Raw genomic sequence first — 24,397 nt, 5'->3', positions numbered from 1 at the left:
TACTTCGAAAATATTAGCATGTAATCGACTGATTTCTTTCCATTTATCATTTGAGATTTTTAAAATTGTATTTTTCTTTCTTTGAGTCTTTCTCAGCGATAGCGGTGCAACTGACCTATATAAAAAGATTCGAGTATTTTGTATCATTCTAACAATGGAGAAGGATATGACCACCAAAACTTCAGCAGTGAACAATACGTGGGCTAGACGGTGTAACAAACACTTCTTTATTATGACCACTAAACGTCATATAGACGATGTAATAAGTTCCGTATTTACAGATGAACGGACGAACCTAATTCACAAGGTTCGGAGTGCTTTTGAATTTATCCATGACAAATACATTGATGATGTAGACTGGGTATTTAAAGCAGACGATGATACATACGCAATCATAGAAAATTTAAGATTCTTACTGTCCCACTACAACGCAAGTAAACCTGGTTATCTTGGATTCATATTTGATAAATTCATTACGAATGGTTACATGAGTGGAGGGGCTGGATATGTGATTAGCAAGCAAGGAATCAAACAACTTGTCCAAAATGGCATACGGGGAAATAAATGTCCAGTTTTGAAAACGGAAGACAATCCTGAGATCAGCGAAGACCTGGAAATTGGGAGATGTTTAGAAAGCAATCAAGTGCCACGTTTGAATTCACACGATGTGTATGGAAGGGACACATTTCACCCATATCCAGTGGAACAACATTTATTTGGAAGCCTTCCACAGTACCTTTATTCTTGGTGTAAACAACCACCTGTGGAGGTAAGATCTAACATTCCTACTATATCTTATACTGTACTACATAATTATATTACTACCACTTATACTGTACTACAAAGAATAATACTACTAAAACTTATACTGTGCTATAAAGAATTATATTACTACACTTATACTGTGTTACAAAGAATTATATTACTACACTTATACTGTGTTACAAAGAATTATATTACTACCACCTATACTGTGCTACAAAGAATTATATTACTACCACTTATACTGTACTACAAAGAATTATATTACTACCAATTATATTGTGGTACAAAGAATTATACTACTACCACTTATACTGTGGTACAAAGAATTATACTACTACCACTTCTACTGTGCTACAAAGAATTATATTACTACACTTATACTATGCTACAAAGAATTACACTAATACCACTTCTGCTGTACTACAAAGAATTATACTACTACCACTTATACTGTACTACAAAGAATTATATTACTACCAATTATACTGTACTACAAAGAATTATACTACTACCACTTATACTGTGCTATAAAGAATTATATTACTACCATTTATGCTGTACTACAAAGAAATATATTACTACCACTTATACTGTACTACAAAGAATAATATTACTACCAATTATACTGTACTACAAAGAATTATACTACTACCATTTATACTGTGCTACAAAAATTATATTACTACCAATTATATTGTGGTACAAAGAATTATACTACTACCACTTATACAGTGGTACAAAGAATTATACTACTACCACTTCTACTGTGCTACAAAGAATTATATTACTACACTTATACTATGCTACAAAGAATTACACTAATACCGCTTCTGCTGTACTACAAAGAATTATACTACTACCACTTATACTGTGCTATAAAGAATTATATTACTACCATTTATGCTGTACTACAAAGAATTATATTACTACACTTATACTGTACTACAAAGAATAATATTACTACCAATTATACTGTGCTACAAAGAATTATACTAATACCATTTATACTGTGCTACAAAAATTATATTACTACCACTTACGCTGAGCTACAAAGAATTATATTACTACACTTATACTGTACTACAAAGAATTATACTAATACCACTTATACTGTGCTACAAAGAATTATACTAATGCCACTTATACTGTACTACAAAGAATTATATTACTACACTTACACTGTACTACAAAGAATTATATTACTACCAATTATACTGTACTACAAAGAAGTATATTACTACCAATTATACTGTACTACAAAGAATTATATTACTACCACTTATACTGTGCTACAAAGTATTATACTAATACCAATTATACTGTGCTACAAAGAATTATACTACTACCACTTATACTGTGCTACAAAGAATTATACTACTACCAATTATTCTGTGTTACAAAGAAATATATTACTACACTTATACTGTGCTACAAAGAATTATACTATTACCACTTATACCATGTTACAAAGAATTATACTACTACCACTTATACTGTGCTACAAAGAATTATACTACTACCACTTATACTGTGTTACAAAGAATTATATTACTACACTTATACTGTACTGGAAAGAATTATATTACTGCCACTTATACTGTACTACAAAAAGTTATATTACTACCACTTATACTGTACTACAAAGAATTATACTACTACACTTATACTGTACTACAAAGAATTATATTACTGCCACTTTTACTGTGCTACAAAGAATTATATTACTACCACTTATACTGTAGTACAATGAATTACAGTACCACCACTTATACTGTACTACAAACAATTATATTACTACCACTTATACCATGCTACAAAGAATTATATTATTACACTTATACTGTACTACAAACAATTATATTACTACCACTTATACCATGCTACAAAGAATTATATTATTACACTTATACTGTACTACAAACAATTATATTACTACCACTTATACAATGCTACAAAGAATTATATTACTACTACTTATACCATGCTACAAAGAATTATATTACTACGCTTATACTGTGTTACAAAGAATTATACTACTACCACTTATACTGTGCTATAAAGTATTATACTACTACCACTTATACTGTACTACAAAGAATTATATTACTACACTTATACTGTGCTACAGATAATTATACTACTACCACTTTTACTCTAGTACCAATAATTATATTACTAGCACTTATACTGTGCTACAAAGAATTAAACTAATACCACTTATCCTCTAGTACCAATAATTATATTACTTCTACTTATGCTGTTCTACAAAGAATTATACTACTACCACTTATACTGTAGTACCAGTAATTATATTACTAGCACTTATACTGTGTTACAAAGAATTATACTCTTACCACTTATACTGTACTACAAAAAATTATACTACTACCACTGATACTGTGCTAAAAAGAATTTTATTATATATTCATTTTTTCCCCTTTAACTTTACATTGTCAGAATCGTTCAATATTACCCGATACTGAACTCGCGCGACAATACATATAGCATTCACGTGGATAAAGGAACTACTTTCTATTGTAAACAAACAATGGACGCAGACGCCAGCACTTTTGATTTTGTACACAAATCATGTACACTCGCGTAAGAGGCTCTTTACGTTGTGGTTGTTTAAATTTGTTTCTGAATGAACTAAAACAGATGTTTCGTGGACTGCCACATACCAGCTGCTTTGGCACATTCCGCGTTGATACAATGATTTAAGCTAGCTACATTACATAACAGACGCAAGATAATGTCCTTACAAATAACATACAAGTGACAAGTCATATACTCTCTTCTTTAGCTGGTGATAAGAATGGCAAAATAAAATATACTTACAGTTTTACATCCTGAATTTCCTCAAAATGTTTTTTCTTAATTCTGCAAATCCGAATTACATGAGCCATGTCATCGGTTTTCAATCTGGATTACACATTTCGAAATTGTGCTGTAATTTCGATGATAAGTGCAATTGCATCCTCCTTACTGCACTCAAAATGAAATAAGCATCAAATTCCATAGCGTCTTTTTGATAATTGCAATTGAAAGACTTCATATTTTCCCCATATTATGATTTCAAACATTCAATGATAGAAACAGAAACACATCTGCAGATGTCAACACGCTTCTCCCTAGCTTATTAAATCTCATGTATTTCATGTGGAATCGTCACATACAAATCCAGCCAATAATCACGAAATTGCCTAGAATCGAGAAAAATACCAAAATCTATTCATTCCAGATCAAATGGAAAAGTTGTTGCAATGCATATTCATTCACAATATGACTGCAAATTTCAATTTTAACTAGACACGCCATTTTCTTTCGAAAGTTATGTCGAGCGCGCGACTAAGTTCAAATTTATCTGGGCGGAGTTATGTGCGCAGTAATAATGTTGATTTTGTAATGATGAATATGCCCTTGTGTATTTAGTCTGGAATGCGGCATACATTCATTTACGTTGTTTCTTGTAGTGTATTGTTTTTATATAATTGAACCTTAGGTTGAATACAAAATTGAGCATATAATAAAAAGGTTACTGCCTTTGTATGGGAAAGTATGAACTCGTTTTGTCCGAAGGATATACTGCACTCCCAAGGTCGTGCAGTATTCCATCCCAAAACTCGTTCATATTTTCCCATACAAAGGCAGTGACCTATAATACTACTACCACTTATACTGTGGTACAAAGAATTATATTACTACTACTTATACTGTGGTACAAAGAATTATATTACTACTACTTTTACTGTGTTACAAAGAATTATATTACTACACTTTTACTGTGTTACAAAGAATTATATTACTACCACTTATACTGTTCTACAAAGAATTATACTACTACACTTAAATACAGATTTGATAACATCAAATGTAAATTTAATTGAAATAAACAACGAACCGGCCGGAAATAGGTTAATCAGCTCGAGCTATATACTAGTCATGTGCCAATGTCCACAACACTCATTGATCACTTAAGCATCGGATGAGTACACAAGGTCGTAATGCAACTGCTTTGTTCGTAATTGAGATTTTATGTCAAGGTTTTATACGCCATCAAACTTCCCTGTCTGTCAGTACTTGGACGCTATTAAATAAGGTGTTATTATGATGGATCTTGCTAGAACTTCCCCACTACTACTACTGCTACTACTACTACTTTTAAACGAAGAAGATGGCAAATAGATTTAATTCATCACATTCGCACAAATATTGCCTACACAAATAATAATGACCATGACGTTTTTATTTAGTTTATTTATTGGGGTTTTTTGTTGTTTTTTTTCGGATTAGCAGCATGAAGGCTGGTCAGACCAATTACTAGGGCTAAATAAGGGTTTTATCAAAGGGTTAAGGAAGGGACTGAATAGACCAATTATTCGGGCCAAATAAGGCTTACAACAAAATTGACCACATAAATCCAGAGAGGCTGAAGCGAGGGTGTAGCCACTTCGCTATAATAACTCTTCAGGAAATTGCGAAACATTTCACACAAAATTTGGGGGTCAAAGTTTTTAACAGAAACTTCTTACTGGGGTAGCGCCAATGGGTTGCTGAATCCAAGATTTTATCAAGATCAATGCGATGTGCTCTTGGATAGTGTACATTTATTGTAATAAATCTATATGGGAGTTCTGAACATTAGCAAATAACTTTTTTAATCTAATCTTATCCATCTCATCGGAACACCAGGTCTGATGAATATTTCGCATCGCATGTGCATCAACGCCATTAAAAACAACCAAAAGATTGCAGTTCTCTCTGATCACTTTTGGGACCTGAATGTATCGTTGCGTGACGTAAATAACGTCCGTGTTTTTATGTCTACATCGTGGAAATATTCTGGCTGGATTTGTTTGTTTGTCGAACAAAGAACATCATCGCATAGAGGATTTCAAGGTTGCAACGGACTTACTGAGCGTAGCGCGTACAATTACCTCCCTTAGTGCCAATGCGCATGCCCAAAAAAATTCCAGTTCCGGATGGTTCAGAATTTCGCACCTTCTTACGCTTGGTTAGGTAAACATAAAGTCAACGAAGGAAGCAATCTTAGCTGTACTACAGATCGTTATGGTTAAGCCAATGAATAAATTATATATGTCTAACATCTTTTGTTCATACTACGAGAATAATTATAGACATTCCATCAGATAATTAGATTCGATGTCCATACTTACATTATATCAGATAATTAAATATTTACTGTACATACTTAAATGATATCAATAATTAAATTAAATACACTGTCCATATTTACATTATACCAGATGATATAGATGCATTATCCATAATTTCAGATATATTTGTGGGAATATTTCAATTTCCTCTCCGATTTTAAACATTTATTGCATATTTTAGACTGCATTACCTTAACGAAAACCATCTGAACAATTTGTATTTTTCATGCATTGATAGATACTTCTTTCTCAGTTGTTTTATCGAAGCTAATTGTTCGTTTATAACACGAGTTACGAAAGTTATAACACGAGTTCGATAAGAAAATTACAACACGACTTCGATACGTAAGCTGATATGTAATACTGAATATTTTAAACTAGATTTTTAAAAAAATTGAACACATTCTGTTAATGTAGAACATAACAAAACAATAATTACGTTAGCTATCATAAAGATAAATGAGTGTAATTAATGCAGACAGAATATTTATTCATATTTGGGTGTAAATATCGTACAACATTCAGATTAATTAACATGCCCAATGACGTTTTTTTTTCATTTTCTTTTTGGTGGGAGGGGAGGGGTTCCCCCATCCTTAAACAATCAAAAAAGTATTTCTTCATAAATATATTTTTTCTTGTTATGTCCAGTCAAATATAGCCATGCATTCATTCAGCCTAATATTTAATTATTTACATTCTTCGCTGGTTTTCTCAAAACTTGAAACATCAAGTATCGGAAGGCGCATGCAATAAGTTTCAGCAAGATTTTTATTTGCTTATGCTGACACGTTGTAATAACTCTCAAATTTGCTGGGGTCTTTAGACAACATTTCTGATTGCCACCAGCAAATTCATCTGGAACAGCTTTCTTAAAATTAGTTTAATTCTGTTTAACTTTCCTTGCATCAAATATATAAGTTTAAAAGATCCAATTATTTCACAGATTCCGTTCTATTATTTTGGTTTACCTTTTAAATCAATATTGATCCACGTGACCGGATGTCAAGTTGCAGACAGTATGATTTAAAACAGAGACTGTTCGTAAGAACATACTCTACAAGTCAATAATAAATTGATGCTCACAAATATTCATATTTGTTGTCTTTATCTATCAATTACTCTTTCTATATTATCGCCATTATATACTCGTTTTTAACCAGAAGTATTTTATGTAATATACGTATGTGAACACACATTCATTCAAGCATATACCTACCCAGGCAACAGATGACAAGAAATAGACAGACAGACAGACAGATAGATGAGAGCCACAAATGTCCTATACATGCATAATGTGTCTAACATCGATATTTATTCAAACTGTACACTCTAAAAGTTCCAACAAAATTAAAATAATCATCAAGGAGACTCGTTCTTGCGGCTGTCTGTTCAAGCTTGGATGACATTTGTGCATTTTGAAAAAAATATATCCTTCCTAGATATAACTCAATTTATTTTATGAAAGTATAATGAACATTAATAGAAATGCAACTGTATAAATCAATAATAAAAACCTAAAGAAATTATAAAAAATATTTCTCGTTGTCGTTCAACCCCTAGTAACTGCAGTGATTAAAGCTGTAAAAAATAAACATATTTTCATTATTCTTCAATCGAGATAAGTTGCAGTAACAATCTTTTACGCAGTGATATAATTTCGCACAATCAAATAATACAAACTAGAGCATGACGTAGTAATAGAAACATAATGAAGTTCTGAAATGGGCATAAAACATATTTGAAAGCAGGGAACAGCATAAATTAGTTTTAAAACAAATAGAGATGTAAAAACAATTAATCAAATATTGATAGAATTTCTTTTCAAGATAGTGAGATATCGATCTTGCTTGTGGAATGTGAGCGGTCGCATTTTCTTGATTTACATCTGCCATCTTTATTGATTGAACTATCCGGAAGTGAGTTGCACCGAGACGCCTTCTGGTGTTCTCAGGGGGAGATAATAACCGTGAAATGGTCTATACCACAAGGATACTAATTCTACCATTAAGATCATCGACCGATGATGTATCATCGATGTTAGTGATAAATTTAATAACGTAATCTTAATATTTTTTTATTCTCAAACCTTTTGCATTTTCAGTGAATTCTTTAAGAACGTTATAGCACCGTTGGTTATCTGCAGATGGTGACACTAAAAAGTTTGTCCCATTTGAGCAATCTCATTATCAGGTTAAGTAATAACTGAGTTTTATCAGACCCAGATGGGCCTATGATAATGACACGAATAGAGTTTGGCAATGACGGATGATGTTTGACTGGCTCCTTCTCTCGCGTTGCTGAGAAGTCAATCACATTCATGTTACACAAATATGATAAGTATTTTGTCGATAGTCAATTAAGAAACATTTCTCAAGTTTCTTTATATGCCGTACATGTTTCATCCCAGATGAAGATTTTAGGAATGTGTTTCTTACCCGTTTTTTCTTGAGTTCAGAAATCGCCGCGCCATTGAAAGAAACTGTAATGAGTTATAACACTTCTCTCTTTCATCTCCTTGGCACGTCGGTAAGTTTGGGTGCGTACTTCCATGTTGGCGGGGTAAACAATCTTAGAGCGCATGTAGGTTTAGCAAAACCGCCATGATCATTAAGATACACCGTGTTATGTCGCGACACGGGATCATTAACTGATGGTGCTGATGACAGTTGCTATAACATACAGACTCAGAATAGCTACATATTACCTCATGTTATATATATATATATATATATGGAGCCAAAATTCATAAGACATACTAGTTTTACTAATTATCAGGCAAATCACGTTGGTGTAGTCAGAAACTGTCGACTGCGAAGACCTCTTGCTTTTGTTATTAATAGCACTTACCTTATGATCTGTGTGGGATAGAGAAAAAATCTCACAGATTTTTTTATGAATGTTTTAGCGGCTGGATCAACGACGGTCTTGTTATTGACCATATTGATTCGTATGAATTTAATCATTTTTAGAAAATCTTATATATATTACACAAAACGAGAGTAGCAACAGGGCTGGTCCTAGTAAATACCAAAAACCAAAAATTCGCGGTCAGTTTATTCTTTAAATTTAGAATCCTGTGAAAGGATAGTATTTCCATCCATGACCGCAGCTGCAAAATATTTTGATATTGCATTTATATTTATTTTAAAAATAACAGAGATCATTAATTCAGTCAGTTAATAAATGAAGCGGAGTAATGACGTTTGATTTCTTGTTGTCTGTGTACAGAACCACCATGCACTCCCAGAAGAAAATTAAAGGCAAAGTATGTACAGGTAACACGTGTCCTGTCCCATATACAGGTATAAAACTTGTTTCATGTTAACCACACACCCCGGCGATCGATAACATACAGTTGTCTTTTCGCCTGTAATGAGAGAGGGAAGATTGCACCGGCTTTTCCCATAAGCTGCGTAACTTCATATATGAGATGTGAATACCGATAAGCAACAATCGCTCGTAGTGTAGTTGATAGTATGTCTAACTGCCAATCACGCAGTCGTAATCCTATATATTCGAATCCACGCGACAGACATACTTTTTCGATGTTTGTAAAAGGAATTGTTATAACTGGGAGGCCGTGCCTGGCTCAAAAGTCAACATGATATGTACTGACATTGACAACGCTGCCTCGACCATTCCGAACTCCACTAAGGGTGTGCGTTTTACACCTCTGGTTCGCCTTGGGGGTGTTCGCGCATAAATGTTGGCCATAGTGTGCGCGGGTATTTAAAGTTCAGTATGAACAAGAGGGACACTCACCACCACCACCCAATAGCAAAACTCCAATAAGAATTTAAAAGCACCATGAAGAGCAGGTAATGAAAAATGACAAAACACCAATAAGAAAAATTAAAGCCTCATAAAGGGCAGACAATGAAAAAAGGCACACCGCCAATAAGAAAAATAAGAGCCTCATTGAAGAGTACCCCATGAGGGGACCCTGTAGAATGCCACAAAAAAATGGTAAAATGCCTGTAAGAAAATAAATCCTCATTGAAGGGTACCAATTGAAGGGACCCCTTGGAATGGCACCAACAAATAAATAAAAAGCCTCATTGAAGGGTACCCAATGAAAGGACCAATGGAATAGCGAAGGGCGACTGTATGATTGATGTTGTAACTAAATTAGGATAATTAAGATATTATGTTGTGATTGGTTATTTAAACAAATATTTTAGTATATGAATCTAGTGAATATTAATGCAATTATTGATTTGCTAGAGAATATAGAAAAAATCACAGATGATTTTGAAATATTGCAACAACGCCACGAGGAAGGTAGATATACGCTTGCAGAAAAATATCGATTCATCAAATTACTTCAGTATAATAAAGAAATTGCTGAATTTGTTCCACTTCCAACGGCAACAGAGAAAAATAGATCAGCGTTATCTCAAGAATATGAAGCAAAAATGTTGCAGGTGCGCATGTAAGACAGCAAAAGAAATTTATGGAGGAGTGCGCAGATCGTCAGCGATCCAGAGATCAATACTCTCGTTCTGAGATGGAGTGATGAAACAATGGAACATAAAACGTAAAAAAAAATATATATATTTTTTAATCTTTTTTTAGGGAGGGGTCATCTCGAGCACACTGTTACTACGTAAGATGGCAACGCACATACAAACTTACGCTTGATTGTTCAGATTTTACCTGATTTAATTGCTGAACTGTACTAATAATTTCTCGCTTAAGGTCATCATTTGCATACTCGAATGTATAACGTTCAACTAATCGTCGTAATCACACACGTGTTCGTGAAAATTATAGTATGATGTCCTCAGCGAGTTGTATCATGATCTCCTCATTGTTGTGAATTTTAAAAATTCGTTTTCTATTCAAACAATATCATTAAAAATCCATGTGATATGTTTTGCAACTCTAATGGTAAATGGAACCTCGTAATGATGATACTTATCTCTTTCTTTCCAGGTGCACGTATTCTGTACTCTGGAAGTTTTATAAACACTTTATCTGCCGTGATAAAATCAGAATTATGTGGTTGTGTGGTATTGTTGGTGCTGGTGGTTGGTTAGTAGCCATCCCAACACGGTTCCGATCGACGACCGACATATATCAACGGCGTAATCTGTTGCTGATTTTTTAATGTGTGTGGGATTTCGATTTGTAACAATTTTTCAGTCATATCGCTACAATGTCTGCAGTGTGTCAGTTTATAGTGATATTAGCACTGGGGCATCATGCCGCAGACATGTAGCATGATGTCCCACCCAGTCACATTATCCTGACACAAGGCCGACCAGTCCTAACACGAAACTCTTAATGCTGAGCGCCAAGCGAGGCAACTTTTAGTACCATTTTTGTAAGTCTTTGAAATGACTCTTCCGGGAATCGAACCCACGACCTCCCGCACCCGAGGTGGACGCTCTAACTAATAGGCCGCTGGAGCGGTGTGATATTTTAATGACGTCTTCTCAGCATTGGTTCATGTACCGTTATTGCGAATTTTCTGTCCAAGTAATAGATATGATTCTCCGTTGAAATTCATCGTTGATCTGTTAGTGTTGATAACTCTCTGTTGGAATACCAATAATATCCCAGTCGGGTGTTCCATTTTCCTTGTCCCTATACGCGAATACCAACGAGTTATTGGCGGATAATCCGTCAAAAGACCTTGCTCTAATATTTGGCCAGCTGAGATAGACTCGCAATTTTGCCAGCGTGATTTCTAAGCTTCAGTGGGATCCAGACGATCTTGCGAGTCCTTTTATTGGGGTAGGAAAACTAATATCAAATTCTTGCATTATTGATGACACTGATATCATCGTGGTTGTTGTTGGTGTTTTATTATCGATAATTTGTTTAAGAAGATCGTGCTATTATTTCAGCGTGAATTATTATTTATATAGTTTCTAAATATCGTGTTTCACGAAACATCGATTCTGACAGTATCGTCGTCAACGTCGAAGTCATCAATGATATTTTTCAGTGATGCCTGCCGCGAACATACTTATTCATATCTGAAAGATTACGTGAGACTGGGAAAGTTAGTTTTGCGATTTATTATATGAATGTAATTAATTGAGGCGTTTTTGCAACGAATTCCAGAAACCACCAATACGTCACTGAAGTTAATTGTTTGTCTTCGGGGTCCAGTATGAATATTTCTCGGTATTTTGATCTAACACGACCGACACAATTCCAGAATATTTATCGGATGAATGACGCCATGGATATGTCGTAAATATCCGAAATTTCGCAAAGCTGAACACTAAGAGCATGTATACACCTGTGATCTCAGAGGTATGCTTGATTGTGTTATTTGGTTTTGACCATGTTGCTAATCCAGAATTTACTGTGTATACAGGGTTGATGACTGGGGTTGTATGAATTACACTAGCTTCAATCCTTCTGCCGCAAAGTCAAAGATTCTGCTAGATACAACTGCAAGAGTTTTGTTTATCGCGGATAATGACGTTTTAGTATTGGCCAGCTCGGTGATCTAATTGTGAATTGCAGGGAGCTTATCGTTAACGACTACTGGATATCCAAAGAAATCTCTGATGGCTTTATTGAGTCTCCGAAAGTTGGTTCTACGAAAATCTTGAAACGCATCAACGTGGTTATCATACTGAGATCATAAGGTGGTTAATTTATCATTGACTGCAGTGACTCTGTCGTCCATGTATTCCTTCTTTACGGCATCATCGTCTGATGCAGGTTCTAAAGGAGAAACAATTTTATTTCTGTTCATGTTGAGTTCACCTGTCATTGTATCGCCGGGTTTAGCAAGACGTTTATTTTTCTCGTTTCTGATCGTCGCGATTGAAACGCTTGAGTCTCTGACATTCCCAGATTAAATAAATAGTGGGATATTATCGACGATAGTACATAAAACTAAACAATATCAATCCACCTAATATTACTTGTCTTTATCCGTCCATGTTGATCATGAAAAACAACAACTTCATCCTTATCAATCGCAGCGAGATTCATAAGATCAGCAAGCTCAGCTTTAGATGCATACTCTGACGAATCAACTTCACCAGGACCAGATTTCTTAACTCTAGTGCGAATCTTCCGTAAATATATACCATTATAAACTTAGAGTTGTTTAAAACATCTACTGGTATATTTGTGTACGACTTTATGCGATAGTTCTGGTGACCTTATTATATCATGGAGTACAAATGCTTCTGGACCGTAAATAGATGGATCTGTCAGTGCCTCTGTTGGTAATGTTGAATACCAGGTGGATGTGCTAGCAAGTTCGCTGATATAGTCTACAAAAATTTGGTGGCTCCAATCCATACGTATCAAAATCAAATACACTACAAGCAGCATCAAGTAAATCGAAATTGGACTTGGGAAGCTTACTTAACGAAAAGTTCCTGGATGTCTCAGGCCCCGACCGTACTACGAATGGGGTTTGTGTGTTCCTGGCAGTCTTAGACTTCGTCTCATTTTTCTTTTTGTTTTTTGTTTTCGAAGTCTTTTGAGCATCCCCTGTTGCTTTCTTCAATGCCATCCCCGGAGCATTTCCAACAGCACTAAGCGCAACTGCTTTTTCAAAACACCTGGAATTTCAGCGGCAATCAATGCTGGTATAGCTGCAAGAATTGAAAATATACCACCGGCTTTGCTATATCATTAATAAAAGCCGCAGAAATATCAAGTCTGATACCGGCCTTTGATTACTGGCCTCAGCTGACGTTCTTTCAGTGATAATTTATTTGGGCCTTTTAACAATGTTACTTTCAGTAATATATTTATTCCAGAATTCCTTTTCGATGCTGATTGTAGCTTTTTAATCTGTCCAGGTGTCAGAGCAGAATTGACGTGTTGATAAGGCATTTTTACAATATTAAGTATGATTTAATTACATATTTTCTACAGGCACACCAACGACTCTCATTTGTCCAGCAACACCTTCTAGCAACATTGATGTATCTGATAATATTACTGCGATTGATCTGTAATCATCGTCAACGCAAGCTGGTGGTCGCGCTACACGAGCTCGAAAATGTATGCCGACGATGGATTGTCAAAATACATCCAGGTGTTCCAGTGAGAAAATATAGATGGATATAATATTGGGTAATCCCGCTGAGATATCTGCAGACAGGAATCAACATTCTGAACACGCCCCATAAATGTCACCTAATGATGATATACACGTGCAACATGATCGTTCTTAAAATCCAGTAACACTTCTTCGGATGGTTTTTGATGTCAATTTATTCTCTGAAAAACTTCATTAACCCCGAGCATATAAAACATTGGGTTTCGCTCCTGTCAATCTATTCGGGAGTTATCCTCAAGCGTTATGAATATATGTCGTGGTGCTGAAACTCCCTGCTGTGATGCTATCTGTCATATGAATAAACCAGAAACAGTACTTGGAATGTTATCTGTGGTCATTGTCAACTATGACAACGTTGATTTACCACCGCTATCCATCGAAGAGAGCAGCCATTGTTCTTCGGTGGGTGATGGTGTAATTGTTGGCATCCACAACAAAACTTTTGTAAGTCGTACTTTACCAGCATCAACAGTATCTGGACACCAGATTGCATCGTTGTCATTGGCTTTTCGAACAAGTGTGTTTAACACCGAAAAAAAGCTGAAAAATCCAAAGATGTGTGATAGTGGAATTGTGCATGAAAATTCTTTATCGCCGTTTAACACTTATCAACGTGGTGTGAATTCTTGATTGAAACTTTCATTCATCGATGCGACTGCATCGCCAGCGGCGTTCATTGGTATGTTACGGTTCTGTGGATGATCAGTGGTATCCTTTGAGAACATCATTAACGGACCAGCGGACCGCGAATAATCATCGGAATATCTTGTCTAATGTGGGATCAGATACACGCTTGAACATCTTATTAAATTTATTGTTGTTTAAAACTACGTCAAGTCCGACCACTGCAATATCCTTCATGGCTAGCTCATCCAGGAGTCGCCTGGCATACTCCAGGAGTCCCAAAGTTATTCTGCTACTCATTTTTCAATGTTGACATGTCAACGAATGGTAGACAGAATGACGAGCGTTCCCCATTTATTGGCCAAGCACGGACGTGAAGGAAAACATCCCCGTCACCAAAAACGTACATTCATTCAGTCATTTGATTATAGTGATGTGCGTTCCAATGAACATGTACCACTGTTTAATTCACATAATGTGATTTTTAATTACTCATGAGAGAAGGAATGGTGCCACATGCCCCAGGCTTTAATGTACTCAAAGAGTACTTTTTAATTATAGCCGTTAGGTTGTAAGACTATTTAATCTTTAACAACCTATGTGTAAGGCTTTTTACATGAGTGGGAATTGAAACACGCACTCTTGTTAGTCCAGTTGGATTGAAATGCCCAAGGTGTCAACCTAAGCAGTCTGTGACGCCCGCAACGATTGGTCGGCAGCGTTGACGTCACATTAGGACACCTGGGCTTGTGGCAGGTGGAAATCGTTCCACATTCTGCCACGTGTACGATAGTAGTGAATAGGGATACTATAGCCTCCATGGGAATTAGCATTACAGACCCCCCCCCCGGGAAATTATAGCCTCAATGGAAATTTAACATGGAGAAAAATCGTGGGAACATATAGCCTCAAGGGAATTTAACATGGAGAAAAATCGTGGGAACATATAGCCTCAAGGGAATTTAACATGGAGAAAAATCGTGGGACGATATAGCCTCAAGAGGAATTGAACATGGGAATAGGGACTGTATAGCGTCAAAGGAATTTAAACAGGTGGGACTGTATAGCGTCAAGGGAAATTGAACATGGGATATTTTTTTTAAAAAAATTAAAAAAAAAGGGGGTAGGCAATTGAAAGTCATTCTCTTTTCGAGAAATGTGGGTGGCCCTGAAAAAGGCCTTTGGCTTTCTTCTGCTTCTTCTTCTTCTTCTATTTCCTCCATTTCCTCATCCAGCCCCTAATCTTTCCCCAAATTCCTTTGTTCTTCCTCTTTTCTTTTTCTGGTAACCAGTCTGGGTGACCCATAGCCCTGAACTTCTCTTGTATCTTGATCCAATTTTGATTGACTTTGTCAAAGGCCTCTTTCTTCTTTATTGTTTCCTTATCCTGTCTTTCTTGACTCCATTTTTCTTTTATCTTTTTCACCTCTTCAGTCATCACTTGTTTCATTATTTCTTCTCTTTTTTTCAACCTGTCCAGCCCCCTCTTCACATATGACAACTCCGTCCAATACACTATATGTTCTAGGAAGCACCGAACTTGGATGACGTAATCCAGTGCTTCCTTCAAACTCCCCACTCTGACATAAGGTGGGTCAATAAATCCTCTTGATTTGTTGATTTCATCTTCTATCATTCATTCTATTATATGTCTGGCGGCCTTTAGACGTTCGACTTGACTGGTTACCAAGTGTTCTTTATCTTCATACTCCCATTACTTTTGTATCCTTTCTATAGCATATTCTGCATCTATCATCCAGAAATAGATATGCCTCAATTGATTAAATAAATCAGTCACTTGCGTCATCTTGTCTAGATTATTCTGTAGAATGGTGCGAATGACGAACTTTGTAGGTTCTTATAGTTAAAGCGCGGACGTGAAGGAAAACATCCCCCTAAGACATAAAATTGATATTACCTAGATCATGACCAAAAACAACGCGCGGACGTGAAGGAAAACATCCCCCTACTTTCTCATTTCATATAATAAAACCCTAACTATACTCTCCACATACGCTAAGAAACAATAAACAAACCCATAATCTACTATTCATACAAACTTACGTGAGCAGTTACAAACACAAACACATAAACACATACACTCACATTATGAAAAAAGAGTCAGTGTTTATATTCACACTACTCTACCTACACACATTGGCAAATTGATTGTTATTTCTTTTCTAGACTATTGGGTAGCCCTGAAAAGGGCTGTTTATTTTGGAACTTCATGGACACCTGGTTAATGATGGCACCTTCCAGGCCTGGCGCCACATACACATCTTGTTCCCCAGTTGCTTTTTACTTTTTTGGGGGAGAGAGCAGAGGGAGGATAAATAGCTTCAGAATCCCCATTTTCTGTCTCTGGGATTCTGAAATTTCTTCTCTCCTTTTCCTCCTCTTCTTTGTTTCTTCTCTCCTCCTCCTCTTCTTTGTATCTTCTCTCCTCCTCTTCTTTGTTTCTTCTCTCCACCTCTTTCATCCTTCCCTCTTCCACAATGGCTTCCGCGGCCAGTTCGTTCAACAGGCGCCTGGCATAATCCAGATGCACATGAAGTTCGGTGGCTGTCCGAGGGCTTACTGGACGTCAGAGGCGTGTCTCCGTCTAAAATGGGGTTCTGGTTGTGGTTGTTGTTTTTGGAGTGGTGACTGACACTGGCACTGGACACAAGGTTCCCGTGGTTCCCGTTCGAGGAGAATTTCAGGCAGGGATTGGGAAGCAGGTAACCGATGCAACTGCTCAATAAAATGGTCCACAATTGTTTGTCTCCTTGTTGCAAACTCAAATTGGCAATGGCTGCCCCGATGACACAATACACCACGAAGATTTGGCAGAAAAAGACGATTTGCGTTTTAGGCACACGTTCTCCACACCACACCCACAAGGGTTGTTTTTGTAAATCTTGCACAGAAGAACTAGGTGAAGGAGTGGTCGACGTGGCTGCGTCTGTGTGAAAGGGCATGATGGTCACTTCTTTTTATAATCGATGACTTGGGAAGCGTCGATCCAAGAATCAAAACTGGGTGGATATCCTTTCCAACGTACTTTGACTTCTTTGACACGTCGTTTGCCCACTTTACGGGTTCTGCGTTCGAGAATGCTTTCGATATCGTACACGTCGCCTTCTTTTTTGGTGACACGTTGTAACTCGGGCAAATCAAACGTTCCTTTGAGCACTTCTCCGTTCATGTCTTCCAATTTATAGACGGTAGGATGAAGGACATGCACTCGTCCAGTGACGCGAAACAATTCGGTCGTCCAGTTAAGTAAGTAACCTTTGTCGAAAGTGCGTTTGGTTTTGCCAATGCGCACCCAATCTCCTACGGCCAACTCTCCACTTTTCTTGGGGACAGCCCTCGTCAGGGACGTACCAAACAGGCGCTCAAACACCGGCACTTCGTTGTCGGGAGTCACTTCTTGCGGGGCACGTCCGATGCTTCGATGGTAAGATTGGTTGTACGCTTGCACCAGGTGCGGTAAGATGTCGATGTACTTCAGAGTGTGGTGATGCTTAAAATATTTCCACATGCGTTCTTTCAAAGTGCGTTGAAAACGTTCCACGATGCTGGCTTTGGTTTCGGGATTCTCGGTGGTAAAAAAATGAATGTCACGTTTCTTTAATTCTTTTTGGAAAGCTTGGTTCAGAAATTCGGTGCCTTTGTCCGTTTGCCATCGAAGAGGGTGACGACCACTTTGTTTCAACACCCGTTGCAGGGCTCGCACTAACTCGCTGCTCGATTTGGAAGTCAAGGGCACGACCCAGGCAAATTTGGAAAAGACGTCGATGACACAAAACAAATATTTGTAGCCACGATTGTAGCTGCCCAAATGAGAGACATCGGCTAAGTCGGCTTGCCATTGATGATCGATGCCTTCCACTCGGGTGCGACTTTTGGCAAACTTGCGTCGAATGGGTTTGTATAAAGTGTAGGTAGCTTGTTCTTGTAACCATCGTTGCACTTGAGGTTAAACGGAGATTTTTCAGTCGCATTTTGGCAGCACGATACAATTTTTGAACTCCTGCGTAACCTGCAGGATGGGAGGGATCGTAGTAAATGCTGGCTAAGACTTTTTCCATTTTTTTTTGTGTTTGTCTGTTAATAAGACACCCGGGGCCCCGAGTGGCCGAGTGGTCTAAAGCGCTGTCCGTTACGGACCACTGCCATCTCACCTCTGTCTGCGTGGGTTCGAGTCTCGGATTCAGCCAGTGTGGGTATGTGAGAAAGCTTGCCAGTAGCTTCTCGTGGGTCGGTGGTTCTTTCCGGGGTTTTCCCGGGTTCTTCCTCCACCATTAATACTGGCCGCCATATATGGCCTATCGTGTGCTGAAAAATGGCGTTAAACCCTACAACAACAACAACAATAAGACACCCACTCTTGGAGGATGCTACTCTTTTTCTCTTGGGGTACTTTCTTGGATTGCAATGCTTTGCGTGTGCGACCGGCAATAGGTGTTGAAGAGGAGGATGTCTGAGCGGGGGATATCGGTTCTTGTTTCACTTCTGTCTTCACTTCTGTCTTCACTTTCTTTTTCTCTTGTGATGAAGAAGGGGTGGCCATCATCTTTTTAATCCATCAAATTCTGGAGGTAGGTGGTGTTGTTAACTTGAGTACTTTTTCTGGTGGACTTTGAAACTCTTCTTCTTCTTCTTCATTTCCTTTTTCTGTCTTGGTCACTGGTAGTGGTGGTACTGGTACTGGTACTGGTGATGCTGCTGGACTTTTCATCAAGGTCTTAAAATCTTTCAGAGTGGGTAGAGCTGTTTCGTCTAAAGCTTTTTGGTGAAAGAGTTGCAGTCGTTGCAAGAGTTGACCGTACTTTTGCGATTTTTCCGTTTCGGACAAATCTTGGCGATCCATCAAGGACTGCAATTCGTCTTGTAAGTGGGACATCTCGCTCAAATTGGGATTGGGAGGTAAATGCGGGGTGCGTTGTTCTTGCCAACGATGGTATTCCATCCATCCTTTGTAAGGCACTAAAGCTAGTTTTCGTCCTTCCATGGGGTTGTCAGGAGTCGATTCTGAGATCTTGGGACTTCTGAGGGTCTTTTTATCTTGCTTCCACCAGTCCTCCCAACATGGTTCCCAAGACTCCTTTCAGCAAGGGACCTAACAAGAGGGGTAAAATGCCTCCACGTTGGACCAACATCTTCTTCTTTTGACGAATGGGAATTTTCTTTTGAACCATTTGGCGCAGAACGTGACGATGTTTGCCTAAGCATTGTTTCTGGTGTTTGGACAAAGGGATCGTGCCTTTCAAGACGTTCAAGCAACATTCGCACACGGTATCGATGACCTCTTTGGAGGCCGATTGAATGAGTTTTTTTCGTTGAGGTGGAGAAGCTCTGGACAGGACAGATAAAATCTCCCCATGTTTGACTATCAACTTCAGGACAGGCATGACACGTCGTGCAGGGGTACGCAACGGACAAAATCGAGCCAGTTCTTGCTTGGACAAATCCAGTAAACTTTGTAACATCCCGATCTTTCTTGGACTTTGATTTTGGGAGAAGGTACTTTGTGAGCAGCAGCCACTGCCACTAAATTGGAGGGTCCTGCCACTGGGGAAGTTCTTTTTGGGGTCATCAACGGAGACGTTCTTGGGGTGATCAACGTCTCCAAGTACTCTTCAGTTCTTGGTGTCATCAACGGAGAAGTGGATGAACGTGAGGCTGCCGGAGTCGCAGTCACCGCCGTGGCAGGTCGTGGTTTGCGAGTGTAAGGTTGCGTCCTGGCCGAAGAAGAAGTGCCTCTCTTGCGACTAGTTTTCTTCTGTGGACTTTTCTTTTTCTGGGGACTTTTTCTCTGTTTCTTTTTCTCGGGGCTTCTTTTCTTTTTCCGGGGTGGTGTCTGGAAAGAGGAGGGTCCCGCCACTGGAGAAGTTCTTCTTGGGGACCTGGTCTTTTTCTTCTTCTTGGAGCTTCGTTTGACTTTTTTCTCAGGGAGAAGTACGCCTGAGTCAGCCAAGGTGTTCCTAACTGTTTGGCTAAGACTTGCACTTGCGATTTATCTCGAGGGCTTTTAAACAAGACCACATAATGCGCATTGAGACTGATGGTGCGATGGGCTTTACTTTGTTGAAACAAATTTTGGGTGATGTAAACGACACTGGCATTACGGTGATGCCCTTTGCGCGTGAACCACAGTTTAATTTCTTCTTCGTCTTCTCCTAACATGTAGAAAATGACCAAATGGGTTTGACGGAAGTCAGAGACGATGCCGTCGTCTTCTTTAGGAATGCCTTCCACAAACACGATGGAATCGCCTTGACTTTCTCGCAAGAGGCTGTACGCCGATTGCCACTCTTTGTAACACCACACGATCCGCTGAGGTGGCCGATCGATCAAATGATGTTTATGATCGATCAAACGTTTGACGAATTCGGTTTTGCCTGAACCGCTAGGTCCAGCAATGAGCATGTTAAAAGGATGACGAAGATACAAAGCCTCCCAACTGGCACGATCTGAGTGTTCGTCGATAACTTTGACAGTAGAGGAAGAGGGAGCAGAGACAGCAGAGGTAGCCATAGTGTGAGGAATGTCACTTGTGACACGAAAACAAACAAGACGAGAGTTTATATACTTTTTTCAGAACACGTTTATTGAATGTTTTAAACATGAATACGAAAGACAAAAATACATAAAAGCCAAAGGCTTAAGTACAAGGATAAAAGGCACATGATAACCATTAACGTGGAATAAACACAAGTGTCTGTACAACATGTTTTGGGTAATGTTCTAACCAGTTCTATAGTAGGGGGTAAGGTCACACAAGTGTCCTCCCGAAAGGGTCTTTCAGGTCTGTCCACGACAGTCCCGTCCTGGGTGAAGGGTTCTTCTGGCACCGTCACTAACGCGGGTTGAAAAGTAACTTTTTTCCTTGAACAACTCTCGTGCATACTGGGCCACTTCTTGGGTCCAAGCCTCAAAATCCCATTCTTTCCAGGCACGGACATCTGTCCAATGGGGGTGTAAGTCACAAGCTACACACACATCGTCATACACGTCTTGGGTAGCTAAAAGTTGACGAATCTTTTTTTCCCGTAGAGGTCGAAAGTATCCAGATGAAACCGCAAGGCTTTGAGCAAAAGAAGTTTTTCGTGACCATTTAAGGCCATGGGGGGTGTGGTAAGTACTGATCGTAAAGAGTCCACAAAGAATCGGCTGGTAAACGAAATCCCAGAAAACAAGTCACTAAGACACACACCACTTGTCGACCCAAATTGAATGGATACAGTTCTTGTAATAATCGATGGTAATGATCCACGGTTTGAATATGGTCATTGAGTTCCTTCCACGGAATCTGTTCAATAATATGTGACATAATCCGTGGCATGGCAGCCTGATTTTATAGTCTCTTTGTTTCGGAAGCAATAAAGGTAATTTCTAACTAAACATGTTCGTTCTCCAGTAGAGAATTTAAATGTTACATACTGTAACCGAAACGTCAGAGTTTGTCTAGATGTTTCGTCTTTCGCTAAGCAGATTCCACGTAACAAATGTTGGTAATCCTTTAACTCGTCTTCCTCAATACGTTGCAGTAGGTGAATCTCGAAGTAACCAAAATTACGAACGTCTAGTTCATCATTCACAAACTGAAAGTGTTCAACAAGGTCTGACCACTGAAAGAATTTCTGACGAATCAGTCCTCTTATACCATTCAGGTACCAGTGGTTAAAGATCTGGTGACGTAACGGATGCAATTGTTCTTTACGTTTGACTTGTATTTTCACCAGCTCTCGGTAAATCCTTTCTCTCAACTCCTCAGGCAAGCCCAAAATGTTCTCTTGTAAAGTATCCATAAGTATATACACTGTTTTTGGAATCCTTGGGTGGTGGCCAATAGCCTCGTTTACCTTTGTGCCTGATGTAATATCCACTCATAATCAGTCTTCTTATACTTTGGAACAGAGCATAATTTAAAAACGGTTCAATAACTTTGCGTTTCCGTTTCACTTGTATTTTGATCAGTTCTCGGTAAATGCGTTCTCTCAACTCCACAGGGAAGGCACGAATGTTCTCTAGCAAAGTATCCATGAATAGGTCATACTAAATCCTCTTTTGTCTGACACAAGAAATGTACCGTTTCCACAGACATGGTTTTACTTCAGTGTCGAATTTAAATCGTTTAGTTACTAATTTACACATTACAATTCGTTCAGAAGTTTACTCTTTCACTAAGTTGACATTGTGAACAAGATGTTGGTAATTCGTTAACTCTTCCTCTGGAATTCGATGCAGTAAGTTTACAATGTAGTAGATAGAATCATCCAGAGCAAACCAATCCTTTTTAAAACTAGGGGATCGTTGATCAATGTCTGTCCAATGGAACACTTTCAACTGAATCAGTCCTTGTATAGCATTCAGGTACCAGTGATTCAAACACCGGTGACGTAACGGATGCAATTGTTCTTTACGTTTCACTTGTATTTTCACCAGCTCTCGGTAAATGCGTTCTCTCAACTCCACAGGCAAAGCACGAATGTTCTCGTGTAAAGTATCCATGAACAGATTATGGTAAGTTATTTCAATGTCTTGGTCCCACTAAGGGTAAGTAATGACAATTCGGTGACCATCGAGCATGTTCTACGTTGGCCGAATCCCAGTAATGAAGTGACACACCGCAACTGAAGCACTTGACTTTATCTCCTTCGCCCAAGTAGAAAAATCCGGCTCTGGCTAATTCTTCGGGGGTCGGTCCTCCCAGATACTTAGGCCATTTGCCTTTGAACGATTGAAGACGATTTTCAAAGTAGCAGTATTCCAACAAACGCACAGGAAACGAATATTCGTCTTTCACAGGTTCGTTTCGATGAGGGTTGGGTGACATGAACAGGAGTTTGCTCAGGGCTGGATGACATCCGTAGGGGGGTAGACGTGAAGGTGAACATTCCCCTTTAAAACGAAACCCAGTAAAATGTCCAAGAGGACGAGCGGCATGGCTTTCGCATCCCTCAGGTTTGACACGCACAGCATCACTTTCCATGATAGGGGTAGTGACACTAAAGTTTCCATGATGCTTTACGGCATCGCTAAGGTCACAACGTACAGCATCGTACCCATCGCAACGCTCACAATCGCATTCAACTTCAGAAGCCCCACACTTGAATTGTGCCTTTCTAAACAACTTGTTTTGTGTTTCTCTGAAAGTATTCATCTTGTTCGCTCGGTCTTGGTAGTCACAATGAACTATCGATCTTGCCTATGGTTCCTTTTTATATACAGACCAGTACCGATGTGTCCATACGGTAAGGTGAAATGATTGGGAAGTCGCACTCGCTTCTGGTACACGATTTGATAGACTTTTTCCAAGAGCCGACTAACGATATGGTGAGTGGGTAAACGTACAATCTTGTTAGGTTGATAGGTGGTCACTTTAAAGTTTGCATCCTCTCCCGATTGCAAGGCTTCTTTCAATACCCCAACGTTGACCACTCGACTGGTACGATAATTCAGAGTCAATCCTTTCACTTTGCACGCCGTGTGCACTTCTCCTTGTGGGTCCCGGTATTCGTAGCCGTAATTTTTGGGACCGCCAGTGATGAAACTTAGAATCTTGTCGTCGGGATGCTCGTCTGTCCAGGCTCCTAAACGGTCTCCTTCGATGTCAGGGTGCTGTTGACTCGGGTGATGGATGTAATTGCAACTGTCCGTGTCAAAGTACAGGACGCGTTCCCCTAACAGTTCTAAAGCTTCGTACAATTTTAAGCGAGCATGGGCTGTCACGTAAGCCGCAATGATGACATTTCCAAAAGGGTCGTCTTGTACAAAGTCCAGATCT

The 24,397-nt window shown here is 38.5% G+C and overlaps 1 protein-coding gene across 1 annotated transcript in view; it reads left to right on the top strand.

Annotated features, from left to right (window-relative positions):
- The window catches only part of LOC149805533 (glycoprotein-N-acetylgalactosamine 3-beta-galactosyltransferase 1-like), a 74,262-nt gene that overhangs the window by 27,141 nt on the left and 22,724 nt on the right, over positions 1-24,397 (top strand). Inside the window, exon 4 of the mRNA XM_089936358.1 lies at positions 87-769. Coding sequence (XP_089792484.1) covers positions 87-769 — 683 coding nt within the window. The remainder of the gene's footprint in view (positions 1-86; positions 770-24,397) is intronic.

The sequence above is a fragment of the Sinohyriopsis cumingii genome, chromosome 2 (genome assembly GCF_028554795.1).
Source record: "Sinohyriopsis cumingii isolate HCF-2022 chromosome 2, ASM2855479v2, whole genome shotgun sequence".
Lineage (NCBI taxonomy): Eukaryota > Metazoa > Mollusca > Bivalvia > Unionida > Unionidae > Sinohyriopsis > Sinohyriopsis cumingii.
The sequence above is the reverse complement of the archived record's forward strand: the minus strand, read 5'-3'. Positions and strand labels throughout refer to the sequence as shown.